Source organism: Panthera onca, chromosome B4 (assembly GCF_046562875.1).
Source record: "Panthera onca isolate mPanOnc1 chromosome B4, mPanOnc1 haplotype 2, whole genome shotgun sequence".
NCBI lineage: Eukaryota > Metazoa > Chordata > Mammalia > Carnivora > Felidae > Panthera > Panthera onca.
Genome location: NC_138345.1, coordinates 78,981,249 through 78,997,331, shown reverse-complemented (window position 1 = coordinate 78,997,331; position 16,083 = coordinate 78,981,249). Strand labels below are relative to the sequence as shown.

At 55.4% G+C, this 16,083-nt stretch overlaps 1 protein-coding gene across 2 annotated transcripts; it reads left to right on the top strand.

Annotated features, from left to right (window-relative positions):
• The first annotated feature begins 1,442 nt into the window (after window positions 1–1,442).
• On the top strand, window positions 1,443–15,896 carry SPRYD3 (SPRY domain containing 3). 2 transcript variants are annotated; one of them, XM_060657510.3, is made up of 12 exons: window positions 1,451–1,568; window positions 2,810–2,945; window positions 3,067–3,213; window positions 4,200–4,275; window positions 4,786–4,910; window positions 5,230–5,365; window positions 6,205–6,390; window positions 12,504–12,653; window positions 13,098–13,155; window positions 13,839–13,958; window positions 14,043–14,215; window positions 14,552–15,896. In XM_060657510.3, coding segments are annotated over exons 2-12 (1,308 nt in total). In that variant the 5' UTR covers window positions 1,451–1,568; window positions 2,810–2,943; the 3' UTR covers window positions 14,687–15,896. The 2 variants fall into 2 exon arrangements, with proteins under 2 accessions (XP_060513492.1, XP_060513493.1); XM_060657509.2 differs by lacking the exon at window positions 2,810–2,945 and having other exon boundaries at window positions 1,443–1,568.
• Window positions 15,897–16,083: the final 187 nt, after the last annotated feature.

Below are 16,083 nucleotides of genomic sequence, written 5' to 3'. Positions count from 1 at the left end.
AAGGGCCAGCCCCACACCTGGAACCCAAAATGAGGAATTCTCGAGTGGAATCACCAACCATTAGTAACACTTTGGAAACACCTTCTTCTGCCCTTTCACCATTTGAGGCCCTAACTAGCTAACTAGTTTCTGGAAGGAGCCAGGAGACCCTGTGTTGTGACTCTGAGAGCCCCCTGGGCTGTTTTTTTCTGGTTGCCTTTGGGAACAGCTGAGTTGAGGCTTGGGGTATTTTTTATAGTTTAGGAAGGGGAGGTTGAAGAAAGCAATAAAGGAAACAGGAGCTGGAGATGAGTTGGGGAGGGTAATTCCAGATTCATGGAATCCAGGGGCTGGAATGGCGCTAAGAGACCACATGCTTCAAAATTTTTGTTTATGGGTAAGAACACCAAGACCTTGACCTCAGGCATAGAACTGGGGCTCTAATCCAGATTTCTTAATTTCCCATCTACATTTTCTTCCATCACCTATTTCCATCATGCCAAGTGGCCACTGTATATCTAGCAGAGACAGACCTATATACAGAAGTGACTTTTAGGTAATGAAAGATTGTAAAAAGTGCTTAGATGAGGCGCAAATGAAATGGTATGAGAACGCAGAGGAGGGAAAACCCTCTGATCTGGAAGGGACATCTGGTGATGGGTGGCGACCTGGGCAGCCCTCCCGAGAGTGGTAATAAACACCCTTTAGTAGGTGCTCAATAAATATGAGTATCCTTTCCTTCATATAATGACTCGGGCCTAACTTTCCTTAGGTCACACCCAAAGCTTCCCTTCCGTAACAGCCAGAGGTTTCATGCCATCGTGGTTTTGCATCCGAAGTTCTCTTTTCCTGGAATGAACTGTCCTGAACTGTCCTTCCCAGAATGAGCGGAAGGTGACAAGACGTGGAGCTCGGGGGGGGGGGGGTGGGGGGGGGTGGGGGGGGGTGTGGGATAAAGAGCACATGGTAATAGCATAGCTCTGGAGAATAAATATAAAGCACATGGTAACAGGCGCACGAGCTATGGAGGCCAGCCTCAAGATCTGCATCTGCAAAAAGGAGATAATGATAAGATTCATTTCATAAGGTCATTTCATAAGGTTGCTAGGTGGCTTAAGAGGACATTCCTACGAAGCTTGCTTTCAGCGTCGTCTGTGCCACAGAACGAGCGCGCAGGCAAGACTGGCAGCAGCTGTAGGTGCGCAGGGACCTTCCCCGCTCGCCCCGCCCGGCGCGGGAGCCGCCCCTTGACCGCCCAGTCCGCGCCCACGGCGCCCGGCACGGCGCCCGGCGCGGCGTCCGCGCCGCCACGTCGCTGCCTCCACCCTCCCACCCTCGGGTTTACCAGCCCCTACCCTGCGCTAGGTAGCCAGTTCACCGGGCCGCGCCCGAGCCTGCCTGCGTCCTCCCATTGGTTCTTGCAGATGCCTGTCGTCCTGGGCCACTGCAGATTGGCCGGAGAGGGTGGGGATGGGCGGGCCTCGGAGAACGTAGGAAGGGCGGGGACCCGGATGTGTGTGGTGGCGGCGGCCGAAGAGCTAGTGTGAGGAGCTGAGAGGCCTATGGATGAGGAGAACGCGGCGGCCCCGGTAGGCGGGGATCGGGGGGGGCGGGGTCCCGGAGGCTTCGGGTCCCCCCCCCCCCCGGAGCCTGAGGCGGGAGGCGGGGGTCCTGGGCGGAGGCTTCGGGGTCAGAGGCGGGGCCTGCGCCCCGGTGCCTGGGCTTCCTGCCTCGGGACCCTCCTCGGCCCCGTGCCGGGCCTGGGGAGACTGGGTGTAGTCGCGCTGACGAGCCCGGCCCTCCTGCCCTAGGGTCTCGTCTGAGGGCCAGGCGGTGTCCGGGCTGGAGGCGGGACCCGGTGCGGCCACCGCTCGCGGGTGCCAAGGCTGTGCGGTTCTGGGCGAGCGGACGTCCTTAGGTCTGGGGGCCACTATCTATCTGGGGTGGAGCCCAGGCGGCGAGTGAGGAGGGCAGCCCCGCCGGTGCCAACCCTTCTGGGCCACGTGGTGCCTGTGGCTACCGCAGAAGGGTGTAACAAGCGCATTGGGGTCGAATTCAGCCCAGCTAAGGCTCATTTAAGCACCTACTGTATGCAGGGTACTGTCAGGCCTTGATGGAACCTCTGTCCCAATGTTTGGGCGATGGGAAGAGAAAAGTACCTCCCATTTTCGTCACTTTTGGCTTCCAGGAAAAATTCATTCGTTCGTTCATTCATTCATTCATTCATTCATTCATATATTAGCACCGTTGGTGATTTAAATATCCAGGTCATCCTACTCCTCTCCATCTTCACTGCTACCCTCCTAGTGGATGCCATCTCTCATTGGAGCTGCTCCAACAGCCTCTTACTTGTTCGCCCCTTCTGCTCTCGCATATCTGTGATCATTTCTCCAGCCAACAGCCTGAATGATCTTTAACATCTGATAAACCTTAAAAGTCCTGTCATTTCCTTGCTTAAAACCCTCCAGAGGTTTCCTGTCCCGCTTGGGATAAAATCCAGACTCCTTAACCTGTGGTCTGCTCTGGCTCCTGGCTTCTTCCCATCTTCTTCTTGAACACTCTCCCACACGCATTGCCTACGCACCAGCCACCCTGGCCTTTGTATTCCTCTACCGTGCCTGCCTTTCCACCCCACGACCTGTGTCCTGGCTGGCCCCTCTGCCTGAAATACTCTTTCTTGAGCTTGTCCCACGCCTGGCTTCTTCTTAACTCAAGTGTCACCTTAGAGAGACTTCCTCTGTCCGCTGTATCCAAAGTAGTCTTTAGACTTTACGCCTTTATTCTGCGTCACCCCACTCTACTTTTTTCCTCTACTGTCCGACGTCGTCAGGTCCGTGTCTTCCCTGTCACGCCTCCCGCACTGGAACGGAAGTGCTGTGAGAACAGGAATCCCACCCATCTTGTTCACAGCGGTACTCCTAACACCAAGAACAGTGCACATAGTAGGAGCTCAGGAAATGCTGGATGTAGGGACGAGGTTGGGGATTGTTGACTGACTTTGAGTCCAGTGCCCTCTCCACGTTCTGGTGTGCTCTGGGCCCTGCCTCCTTCTCAGTCTCCTTCTCAGTCTCCTTCTCCCCATGGCAGGTTTGTTCTCATGAACAAGATGGATGACCTCAACCTGCACTACCGGTTTCTGAATTGGCGCCGGAGGATCCGGGAAATTCGGGAGGTCCGGGCTTTCCGATACCAGGAGAGGTTCAAGCACATTCTTGTAGACGGAGACACTTTGAGGTGAGTTTAGGGGGAGTGCTTCCACATTTTCCTTCCTCTGCCAGGTCTTAGAGATGAAAAGGGGTCTTTTCAGAGGCAGACGACTGTTGGCACCTGCCCTGCGAGGGCCTTTGACCCTGGAGGCCTTTCTGAGTGGAGCGGTGTGGAGCTGTGTCTCTGGGTCACTGTCCTGGTCCACATTAGAAGCAGTCATGTAAGAGAGAGGAAGCTGCTGGTGTGTCGAGTCGCCCAAGTGCCTCGTTGAGGGGACTCCAGTGGGTGTGTGGCTTGTCTGGGTCTCCTTCTGCCTGCATCTCAGGGGGTGGGGTTTGGTGGAGAGTAGCCGTTTCAGAGGCAGTGGATTTCCTGTTTTGGGAGGACAGTCCCACAGTGCGTCCTGCCCACCAGTTTCCAGCCCTTTGGCTTGTGTGTTTGTGTTTGTTTTCTCTCTCTTCTGGCTTGAACCCCTTCCCTGACTCCTTCTGAGCCTAATTCTGTCACAAAGTTGTCCCTGAAGTGGGGGGGGAAGGAAGTAGTGCTGTTTAGCCTGAAGGCAAAAAAGTTGAGGAGTGGGGACTGAATAACCGTCTTCCAGTCTACGAAGGGCTTTGGTGCAGAGGATAGAGACCAGCTGTGCTTCAGCTCCACTGAAGACAGAGCCAGAGAAAAAGGCCAAAGCTGCAGCATGAGGGATTGAGGTTAGACAGGGTTGTGAGACCCCGGCTAGGCAATTAAGGGAGGTTCCGCATTCTTTTCCTCCTAGAAATGAAGGAGCCACGCTCATGTTGGTCTGATGTGGGTTGGACCCTGGCTGGAGGCAGCAGGAGGGGTGGGTGACCTCAAGTATCTTGTTACGGTGTCTGTGCAGATGTCCCGAAGTGTGGCCTGATAGATTCTCCTCTGTGTTGGCCCTTACCGGGGGATGGGGCAGCGGTGAGGATGCTGAGGCCCTACCCCCACTCCTGGGCTAGGCTGCTAATGAACCCCCCCCCCCATTCTTCTGTTAGTTACCATGGAAACTCCGGTGAAGTTGGCTGCTACGTGGCTTCTCGACCCCTGACCAAGGACAGCAATTATTTTGAGGTGATCAAGGCAGTGGGTGGGGGGAGAGCAGGGGGTGAGATTGTTAAGCTCCAAGGAGATTCTTGCTCTCTTCCTTTTAATTTGCCATCAGGGCTGTCTTCTTGGCTGAGAAAAGGGCACAGAATACCATGGTGCCTCAGCTGAGAGATAGATGCCCCAGTGCTGTCACCCTGTCTCTTCTGTTCTCCTGCCCCTCAACTAGGGGAGGAGTTATGACCCACACCCCAGACTCGGACCCATGTCCTTTCCCACTTCCTAACCCGAGCCCAGCATCTGCTCATTTTCCTGTCATTTTCCATAGCTTGCAAATGATTTTCTGAGTAATCATGACAAAGTAGGCCCCTGGTCTCCCCAGTTCTCCCCTCAGTGTCCTTTCTTTTTCTTTGATTACCATGTTTTCTGTCTCTTTGAGGCTCTTTGAGCCTTTGATGTCTGACTCCCCTTCCCCACCCTGGCAGAAATTCATCTCGATGCCTGCTAACTTCCTTCCCCCTGCGCTCTTCCTTGTAGGTGTCGATTGTGGACAGCGGGGTGCGGGGCACCATTGCTGTGGGGCTGGTCCCTCAGTACTACAGCTTGGATCACCAGCCTGGCTGGTTGCCTGACTCTGTAGCCTACCACGCTGATGATGGCAAGTGAGTTGCCTCCTGTGGAACCTTGTCCCTTTCCTGTGGATTCGGGAACCTTAGATATAAAGGACTACCTGGACGTGGTTTTTGCCATTCCTTCACCTGTCTTGGGGTATTTTCATAGACTTTTCTGATCAGGATGGGAAGGTGGCCTGATAGCTACCCTTGGAGGTTTGCAGACTTGGAGGGGAGGGTGGAGCTCATGCGTGGACACAGATGCCATCGCAGGGTGACTGGGAGCAGCAAGGTAGGCCCCAGGGGTCAGTGCCGTGGAGAAGTTGGGAGGCCAGGCTCAGGTCCTGTGTCTGTGCTGCTCTGTTTGCAGGCTGTACAATGGCCGAGCCAAGGGCCGCCAGTTTGGGTCAAAGTGCAACTCCGGGGACCGGATTGGCTGCGGCATTGAGCCCGTGTCCTTTGATGTACAGACTGCCCAGATCTTCTTCACCAAAAATGGGAAGCGGGTGAGTGGGAAATCCCAGGTGGGATTTAAGCGCGTTGAAGCCATCCGAGGATCTGTGGGAGTGGAAATCATCTCCTGGCTGGGCTTGCTCGGGGACCCATAGGCTTTAGTTCCACCTCCTTCAGGCCAGCCTCAGGTTCTCCTGAAGTCTGTGTACGGGACAAGACACTTTCCCTGCCCAGGGGAAGCCAGGACATTGGCTAGATGATATGTGCACAGGGGTGGGTTAGTGCAGTGGAGGATGGGCAGAGATTGTAGGGGACCGAATTGGGTTATTTGGGGGAAAGTTTTGAGCAGAAAAGGAGAGGAAGAGGTTACAGCCTGGCTGCATAAGCTGGAGGTCCTCTTCGGAGATTAGACTTGAATGCTTTTGAGGGATATGTCCGTTCTGTGTTTATTTTTCTTGTTTCGCTTCTTCTTTCCTTCCCTCTTTGGAGACAGGCTAGTAGCGGTGAAGAGATGGGTAAGAGCGATGGAAGAGAGACCCTCAGCTGTCTTTCGTCTCCTTTCCTGCTCCATCTCCCACCCTGGGAACATTGCTCTCTCAGGCCTTGGTGGGGGGCGGGGGGCCCTCCTTAGCTTCTGTGCCTCTAGAACACACACGTGCCGAAAGCATTTGACAGCAAGTCAAGAGATTTATGTCTGCCCTCTAGCTTTGTGGATACCTTGCTTGGCCAGGCGTGCTTAGCAACTTTTTAAACTTTTCCGTACCTCTGTTTTGCCGTCAGCGTGTGTGGTAGTTATTTGTTGCATCATCTCAAAAGTACCCTTGTGAGAATTAGGTGAGCTGTGGAAAAGTGAGCCAGGTGGCAGCTCCCTTCCTCCCTCCCTCTGCTGCAGGTGGGCTCCACCATCATGCCCATGTCCCCAGATGGACTGTTCCCAGCAGTGGGCATGCACTCTCTGGGTGAAGAGGTGAGGCTGCACCTCAACGCTGAGCTGGGCCGCGAGGACGACAGCGTCATGATGGTGGACAGTTACGAGGACGAGTGGGGTCGGCTGCATGATGTCCGAGTGTGTGGAACTGTAAGTGGAGGAGAGGGTGGAGTGGTGGGGGTTGGACCGGGAGGCCTGGGCTGAACTCTGCGGGCCACATATGCATGTCTGAATTGCTTAGAATGGGGAGTGAGGACAGTGTCTTTTATAGGGTTTTGGGAAACGGGAACTTGGGGCCTTGACGCAACTTCTTGAATCCAGATCTGTGTTCTCCTTAGTGCTGATTGGCTGTCTTCCTTTTGTGTCACTGAGAGCTCAGGTTAGTTGCTTTACTCTGAGAACAGCAGTAGTTCTCCTTTGCCTTCTTTGGTTCTTTTTGCATCTGGTGGCTTCCGCTGCCCTGCACATCCGGGCTCATTTGGAGGCGGGATGCCTGGATCCTCCTTTCAAAAGCCCAGTCTTAGCTCAGCTGGCCCAAGCTCTCCACTCACTGTGCTGCAGGTTATGTGTGGTCACAAGCCCTGCTCCTGTGGGGGAAGGTTCTGAGATCTGTCTTGAGTAAGTATCAATGTCAATGTCTTCTGTCTTCCCCCTACATTTTGATAGAGGAATGCGAATGAAGGCAAATGAAGGTTCATTGACAATCCTTGACCCTCCAGAGTCTGCTTTTTTAATACACCGTCTCCTCATACCTGCTTTGGTCTCTCCCTGGATTTGAAACTTTCTTGGGGAGTGTATGGACCTTAGGAGAGGGAAATTCTTCACATCTACCCTCGATGCCTCATGCTGGGCTGGGAGTGAATGGATGCTGCGTCAGGGGTCTGGCCCTGGCCTCCAGTGGGCTGCTCTGGCCTCCCACTTCGAATTGTCCCTCTGCCGCCCTCTTGCTCCCGGCTCAACCTTTTTCTCCACCCTCTGGCCTTCTCACCCCAACCCAGGCTGTTTTCAGCTTAGCCTTTGATAGCAAAACAGAAGCAGTGGGGGGTGGGAGTGGGTTATGAGCAAGGCTCCCCCCATTTCTGGAGTTCAAGGTGAGTCAGACTCAAGGAAAATGGCAGAACGTGTGCCCTCCTGCTGCTCCTGACACTCTGCACCCCCTCTGGCAGTGGGGTCTGAGGACCGCAATGGCGGCAAGCCGGGAGGCTTCAGATGCCCACTCTTTGATCCTCATCTCTTTCTTTCCCCCTTCCGCCATCATTTTGACAACATCTACAGAGTTGAACTTGGGACTGAGCCAGGGCGATGTTCCAGCTCTCATCCCTGACCTCTCCTCAAGACTGTTTTCCTGGCATCTTTTCCCTGCCTGGACCTGTCCCCACTCTGGCCCCAGCTCCTCCCAGGCAATCTTTTTTAATTGATGTAGAATCCTGTAGACATTTATAAATAGCCTTCCTTCCTCTCCGCCCTCCCCCAATGCCCTCAGGTCACACATTTGAGAATTTTTTCTTTCTTAGACATAAGCTGTTTGGCTCTTCTCTCAGACCCTCACCCCAGCTGGGGACAGCTGGCAGGGTGGGCACACTGTTCCCTGAGCACCTGCTCCTCTGGGGCAGACTGGAGCATGAGCCTCTTGAGAGATACATGCCTTTCTTCTTCTCTTGCCAGCGACTCCATCTTTCAAATGAGGGTGACATACCCGGTTTCTTCTTTCCATCCCCTCGGACCCTATCCCTGCTTGTCTCTTGCCCTGCTCCTTCTTGTCCCTTCTGACCATCCATTGTGTTTGTGATCTGGGGATCGGAGTTGTATCTCCTGGAGGAGCCTGGGAGAGGTCATTTGGGCTATTGGAGGCCTGTGCCTCCCACTTCTAAAGATGTATAGCTCAGCTGTTTTTCCATTTTGCCCTTCCTGTTTTCCTGTCCCCTCTGTGGGGAGCCTTTCCCTGGAGCCTCAAGACCTCCGCTGTTGGATGGGCCCTGTTTCTCCCGCCTTGGGTGACATTCCCGGTAGAGCGCCTTTTAGAACCATAAAGGTCTGGGGGAGGCTCTGATGCCATCCAGTCCAGGGCTTCCCAGTGTGGAGCCGAAGACCATTCACCTTGACATGCAGGACGTTTAGCATCCTTGGCACCCAGACCCAGGGTGCTGGGAGCTCCCTCCCCTAGTCTTTGTGACAGCCCTCATGCTCCCAGATCTCTTGTGCGATTGATGAAAAAACAGCACCAGACAGAAGTGAAGAGACTTGTTCAAATGTCAAACAGTGAATTAGTAGTGAAACTAAGTCCAGATATTTATTCTTTGATCCCTTGCCACCACTCTGTCCACTGCCAGACACATGCTGTGCCCTTCTCCCCAACTCCTCTTCTGTAGCCCGTCATCTCTCCTCCTGGCCCTTCTTGTAAGGTGAATCGGGGTTCCTGGGCTTTAAGTCCCCAGCTCCCCTGTCAGTCTCCTGACTAGCTCTCTTAGCCCACGGCCCTTTTGGGTGAGCTTACCTTGCTGCCTGGGACCCTTTGCCTCCTGGGCCTTTCTCTCAGTTTGGAGTCTCTGTTATCTTCTCTCTTCCCTTCTCACTGGTTCTTCCTACAGAGAAGAACGAATTCCTGACCCTCTTTTTTCCCTCCAACATTAAATTATGAACAATTTCAAACATATGGAGAAGTTGAAAAAATGGTTCAGTGTGCACCCATTTACCTGCTACCTAGCTTCAACAGTTGATATTTAGTTGTGTCTGTTTGATCTGAGCACCTGTATATAGACAGACCTGGCTCTTTCTTGAGTGGAATCCTTCCCCCTGCATCCTGTGGCCTCAGTTTCCCCTCCTGAAGAGTCCCTCCTTTGCAGAGCTCTGAGGGTGTTGAGGAACCGCTGCTGTGTTTGCTCAGGGATGGGGGTGTTACCCCTCACCTCATCCCTGCCCCCAGGCTTTGCAAAGTGAGGTAATGTGTGGAGGGTGGGGGGCAGTAGGTAAAGCTGGGGGATTAGACTGATTCTGTCTTTGTTTCCTGCTCATAGCTCCTCTGACAACTCCTTAGTGATGGAGCAACGGCTTTGGTACACAGAGAGGGGTGAATAAGGCCTCACCCTCCAGGGGTCCTCCCGGACCCAACCCAACCCAACCCAGGAGGAGACCATGTTGAGGCCTGAGCTGGCCGGTGGGGAGTGTGGAGCACGTTCTTGGTGCCTGTTTCAGCTGCTTCTAGGCCCTCAGGGCACTGAGCCCTCCCTTGCTCCTGTCAAGAGGGATTAGGGTCTCTGCTGGCAAGAGGAGGAGGGCGGATACCAGCCAGAGAGAAGTGGCTGAGGAGGCGCTACTGGGAGGTGGGGGGTTGGAGTGCAGGAGGCTCTCTGCACTCTGGCCCGCAGCTTCCATTCTGTGGCTTCGAGTCCACCTGTTTGGCCTCTCAGGGCTTTGGTGCTATGGGGAGGGAGGCTCAGGAGTCGGGGGGCTTGAAAGCACTGAGGAAAGGATGCCCTTACCCCACCAAAGATGTGGGGGAATATTCCTGCTGCTTGGGCATTATTTGAGAAGTACTAAGAGGAGGGCAGCTGGTCAATGGGGACAGAGTAATCTGGGGCGTGCTCATCTGTCCTAGGGGAACGGTGACCAGTTCTGGGGCCTATGGGGCTGCTGGAGTTGGAGGTAAGGGCTGAGATGAAGGGTCATTTCTGTCTGTGATGTGAAGTTATAGTCTGTTGTAGCTTTGGGGTGACGGTTCATGTTCATGGAGCATTGATACGTGGGTATGTTCTGGTACACCCCCCGTTTCCTGATTTAGGGAAAGGCGGAACATGTGTTGATCACCTGGGGGCAGGCTCCATGCTGAGCACTTGACACACTTCATTTAGTCTTCTCTCGCCCATTTTAGGAAAATTCCTTTTACTGAGGAAGAAACTGTGGCTTAAAGGAGCAAAAGTCGCTTTCTCGAAGTTAGCTTCTAGTGACTAAGAGGAGTTAGGATTTGAACCCAGGTCTGTGTGATTCTCTTTCCAAACTGAAAGGCATTTGAGGCACAGATGAGGGACCAGCATTGAGATTCTAGCAACTCAGACCCTAGGGGCTAAACCTCCCATCTCCACTAGGTTGCTAAAGCCCTAGTCTCAGGAGGGGAGGAGTGAACTCAAGCTAGGATCTGTCAGGGAGGCCACACTCCCCACCTGCCCCTGTAAATGCTGAGAGAGGATCAGATGAATTGGGGCAGTTTACACCCTAAGGGGAGGGTGGTTCTTCTCTTGCAGAGGGCGGCATTTGCTGGGACCTAGTCTTCCAGCTGTCAGCAGTCTGTCTGAAATGCTGTGCCAGGTGGGGAGTGGGTTTCAGAGTCCCACATTAGTGGGTTTCGTCCTCCTGACCTTTTAGCTGGAGGAAGCGTCCCCACCCTGTCCACAGACAAGACTGCAGTGGCCGCAGTCCTCAGGGCTGAGGCAGAGGGAATGGTTGGGCGGGTTTTTCCCAAGGATCAGGATCTGGAGCCGCTGCCTCTTGGCTCTGGAAGTGGAGAACACTGTGTTTCCTACGCCGAGGCCAGTTGGATGGAGTGGGTCGAGGGCAGCTGTGGGATCCCCCACCCAGTTCTGCAATGCTGGCCGGAGAGGGTGGGCTGGGGGGCTCCTCGCACTGGGTGGAGCGTTAAGCCAGTTAATGCACACCAGGTTCTACCCCTCCCGGCTTGTGGGGAGATGCCGAGGAGGAACCCAGGCCCAGCAGAGGATACAGGACCTTGAGGGGAAGTCCAGCAGTGTGGGCCTTTAATTAGTACCCGGTAAATCAGAACATGGCCTGTGGGGAAACCCCCTTGTGGTGAAAGAAAGCAGTGTGAGCTAACCGAGAAGACCTGGGCTAGGGGTGTAAATAAAATAGGGTCAGCATAACCTGAAACACAGAAGGTCATGGCTGGAGAAATTTGAAAAAAAGCCTGGGTGTGGATGTAGGAGGCTTCCCATGCAGCTCTGGCTTTTCCTCTGGTTGCCTCTCCCCACCTCAGTTCTCTTTTGGAGAGGAGGGGAGGACGGACTTGAGGTGGCAGGGCTTTGGGGATCGAGGGCTGAGAAGGGGACCTCGTCCCTCAAGTGTTCTGTCTGAAGGGGTGGTGAGGGTGCAGGCCCTGCCTCTGCCACAGACACCTAGGCTTTTGCACTGGTGCAGGCCAGCATAATTCCTTTCCTGTTCAGGCAGGAGTTCTTTGGGGGTGAGAGGCCAGCATCCCAAGGCTTGCCAGGGATGAGTGGAGGAGGTCCCCAGGCAGTGTTTTCTTCTGGGCTGGAGGGGTGGGAGGGTAGACTAAAGTCTTGAGGGGCAGTTTGGCTAATTAAAAAGGGATTAAGGACTCCCAGGTGATGCTGAGGGTGAGGAAAGAGGGGATGGGGTTGAGTCATAACCCCACCATTACCATGACAACTGATAAATAAATCCTCCCAGCTTGGGGGTGGCCGCCCCATCATGCCCAGGCAGGACCATTGTGGAATTGAAGAGCCCCAAGAGTCCGTCAGTCGCCTCCCCTCTCCCTCCACCTCCACACCCCTGCTGTGAAAGGGCTGAGAGGGGCTGTGAACAGGAAAGCCTGCCTTTATGTCTCCGGCCTGCCTGCTCCCCTCCTTCACATTAAGTAAAGAGTGGAGCTGGTCATTCTGGGTTCCCTGATTCCCTGCGGCCTCCCTGACCCAGCTCTGTCCACAGCCAAGTCAAACAGCCCTTGAGAAATCACGTCCGTCCCATCCTAGGCAGAAGTGGTTTCTGAGCTGTCTCCCCTCCCTCAGACATCTGGAGTTGGCACCTAACCTCTGCATCCTCCCTGTCCCCATTAGGCCCCCTCATGTCTCCTCTCAGCGCAGGCTTCACGTCCTCACATCTCTTTTTCTCCTGTCCAGGGCCCCTGGGTAGACCTCTTCTAGCAGGGTCGTTCAGGGCAGGGAGGTGACAGCCTGGAGACCCCTAGTGTGGTCCTGGGTGCTCAGCCAGCTGGGGTGCTGTGCTGCTGCCCGCCTCTCCCCCAAAGCAAGGAGAGGGGCTTTGGCTCAGTAGGTAGATGGGTGCGGGGCTCAGCCCTCCTGCCTGTGCTGCCTCCTTTGCTTCCCCCCCTCTGCCCCATTCTCCCATGCCTGCCCAGAACGTTGGGGCCCAGTTTCTTCTAGGATCCTTTCCCTTCCAGCCAAGGGTTTGTCACGCTCAGGAAACTGGTCCTGAGTGCCTCTGGACCAGGTTTCTAAGGGCAGGTGTCAGTCTACCCTCTGCACCACCTGCTGCCCCTGGCTCTTCCCCCACAGCTGCTGGAGTACTTGGGCAAGGGCAAGAGTATCGTTGACGTGGGGCTGGCCCAGGCCCGGCACCCGCTGAGCACCCGGAGCCACTACTTTGAGGTGGAGATCGTGGACCCTGGAGAGAAATGCTACATCGCCTTGGGGCTGGCCCGGAAGGTGGGGACTCGTGCCCTGGAGAGCTGCTCAGCTCTGGGGCTGTTGGAATGGGGCCCAGAAGCTCTTGGGGAAATCGGGGAGCAGGGGGGCAGGCTGTGGAGGGAGAAGGGTCTTTACCCGAGCATGGTTGTGTGTGTTCGCTGTGGGAGGATACGCACCCCCCATGACCCACAACCAGATAGAGGGTCCTGACTGCAGCACTCAAATGGGCCTGCAGGTGGGGTGGGGGCAGCCTGCAGCCCTGGCTGCGAAAGCCAAACACCTTTGTCACCTTCCCTGCGTCCCCTGCAACCTCAAGTGCCTGAAGGAGGTGGGAGGCTGCAGGGGAGTGAGCAGCCCTCTGGGGTTGTAGCCTGTTTCAGAAGGTTGAACGTGCAGATGCCCTCTCTCCTGTTCTCTTTCTGTGCATGGGACCATAGGTTTTCTCTTTCCTTCTTGGTGCAGGATTATCCCAAGAACAGGCACCCTGGCTGGAGCAGAGGCTCTGTGGCTTACCATGCAGGTGGGTAGGGGCTGCCCCGGGGCAGCTCAGGCCGTGGGGGCTGTAGAGGCACAGGGACATCCATTTTCCTGACCCCCAGCGAAAGGCCTCCCCTCCAGTGTCTGGCTGGTGAGACTTTCCCCTGCTGCTGTCTCATCTCCCCTTCCCAAGCTGCTAGTGCTTTCTCTTCATCTGTGTTTTTCCTCCCAGCCTGAAAAGCGAGGGGAGCCGAAACAGGGGCGGGAGATCTGGGCCCAAACTGGACATTCCAGGCCTCTGAGTTGGCTCCCTCTGCGCCCTTCTTGCAGATTCTGCAGTTTCTTTTTTTGGTCTGCTTCATTTCCTTTAAGGCTTTCTTTAGAAAGGAGTTGCCATGAGCTCCCAGTGCCATCCCCATCCCCTCCTCAGCCCCTGTCCCCTCTCCCTTCTCCTGCCAGCATCTGAGGGAGTCTGCTGCCCCTTAGCATCTTGAGCGAATATTGTGTCTCTCTTTTTTAATATGGTGCCCTCTTTCTACTCCTGTCTTTCCATCTTTGTTTCACCTTGACCCCTTCCCTTCCTCAGTGCCAGAGAGGGAGAGGAGCAAGCATTCAACTTCAAGCAGGGACCTCTCGCCCGGTGGAGGGTAGAGGATCAGCCCTTCCTTCAAGTGTGTGTCTTCTCCCTCCCCTCCACCCCCTCTCCCCGCCCCCCCCCCCCCATAGATGATGGGAAGATCTTCCACGGCAGTGGTGTGGGGGACCCCTTCGGGCCACGCTGTTACAAAGGGGACATTATGGGCTGTGGAATCATGTTCCCCCGGGACTACATTCTGGACAGTGAGGGTGAGTAGGTGGGGGTGGCTGACCAGGCTGGTCAGGCAGATGGTGGGGGCAGTACCACGGGAGCTCAGTTTCCTGGCCTTCTAGGTGACAGTGATGACAGTTGTGACACAGTGATCCTGTCCCCAACTGCCCGAGGCGTCCGGAATGTCCGGAATGTCATGTACCTGCACCAGGAGGGAGAAGAGGAAGAAGAGGAAGAGGAAGAAGAAGAAGATGGGGAAGAGATTGAGCAGGAGCATGAGGGCAAGAAGGTGGTGGTGAGTGGGGACAGGGTGGCATTGGACTAGGGTTCTTGGGCCTGGGCAGGGGCTGGCATCATTGGGGAATAGGACCCCCAGCCAACGCAGGGAAGAGGGGAAGGCCTGGCCCTGGGCGTGTTCTGTTCTGAGGTGCTGGACGTTGCCCAGACTCTGGTGGGGAGCTGGTTTCCAGACGCCCCCTTGTGGTCACTTCCCACATCACCCTAAGTCTCTCCCCCCGAGGGCTTCTGAGAGTTGGCAGTGCTTGGGGTTCAGGCCTGTGTGGCTCTAGTAGCATCATCAGAAGAGGCTAGAGCCCACCTGCTCCACTCCTCTACATGCCTCCACCCCCAGGTTTTCTTCACTCGGAACGGCAAGATCATCGGGAAGAAGGATGCTGTTGTACCTTCTGGTGGCTTCTTCCCCACCATTGGAATGCTGAGCTGTGGGGAGAAAGTCAAAGTGGATCTGCATCCCTTAAGTGGCTAGGGGCTTCTTCCCTAGACCTGCCCCATCTCCTTTTCCTCGCCCTTTGCAGAACCGGGTGCCCAGTTCCTGCCTTCCCCAAGGATTTGCTTACCCAGCAGGCCCCCAGGGAGTTCATAGTCCCTCCGGTTCCCCCCAGATCAGGCCCCTGCCGAGCTCCTGTGTGCCCATGTTTCTGACCTGGTGCTACCTCGATCATCAGTCAGTCCTGGGCCCGAGTCCCTGGTTGGACAGAAACAGGCCCTAAGAATGGAATTGGTATATTGGTGGGTCCCGCTTGCTTTGGCTGGTGGACTCCCGCACCTTTTCTTTCCCCACCGGCCATAGGAGTGGAGAGGAGTGAGCACCCTGTCTCAGCTGCTATTTGGGCATGAGGCTTTGCAGGGGGTGGAGTAGAGACATCCCCCTCCTCTATTTATCACAGTATTTCCCGTTGCATCTCCCTTTTTTGTTCCCTGTCCTCATTGTGAACCAGTTGCTGCTGTTATCCCCCTGGCTGGGCTCGGGGGCTCTGTTGGGCCTCTCTCTCCTTCCACTGACTGCTGTCCCAGGAAGACTACTCTAGGGTCTCTGTTCTTTCCCTTGAGAGCCCGCTTTCTCCTTCATTGCCTGCTTAGGCACCGTAGTCCCGCAGAGAATCTGAGTCTCTGGCTCCCCGCAACTGTACACACAGTCGGGTGCCTGTTACGTGTTGAATGGAGTGAGAGAGGGGCTGCCAAGTGAGGGGGCCTGGGGCCTCTGCTCCCATCCCCTCCTTGCCATCCTTGGGACACCTGTGGTACCCTTGTCCCTAGTTCCCTGGGATGCACGGTGAAGGCAAGACCCGGAGCCGTGGTCGCAGGCGCAGAAGGCGGCTCGGCCCCTCACTCCCCTTCCCTGCTGCACCCGTGTCCCAGCTTGCTGCCCGTGCCAGTTGCCTGTTTTGCTTCAGTGTTTGATTCTAGCACTTACATACGTCCTCCCCTACCAAGCCCTCCTGTCTCCTGCCGCCACGACCCCTGACCCCCTTCCCATACAGTGACTTCTCCTGGGAGGAAGAGGGAGCGGGAGCTGTTAGCCTTGGTTTGCACAGAGTGGGTGGGCCTTGGGGAAAGGGGGTGAGCTGCTGTGTTGCTGGTGTCCCCCCTTTGGCCCTCCACTACGATGTATGAAATGTATGTACAGCCCAGAGATGTTTATACGGCCAATAAAGATGGAGTTTCTGTATTTATCAGGATGGCCTGGACAAGGGAATCCTTTCCAGTCTGTAGGGCCGGGGCCAGGGCTAGAGTTGGGGACTGCTGAGGGGGACTTGGACCCATGTGAGGCCAAGGGTGGGGATTGTGTACATTTCGTGGACCTGGGATGCCCCCAAGAAGCCCCCAAGTGCCCCGAGGAGATGCTTTGACCTTCCCATGAAC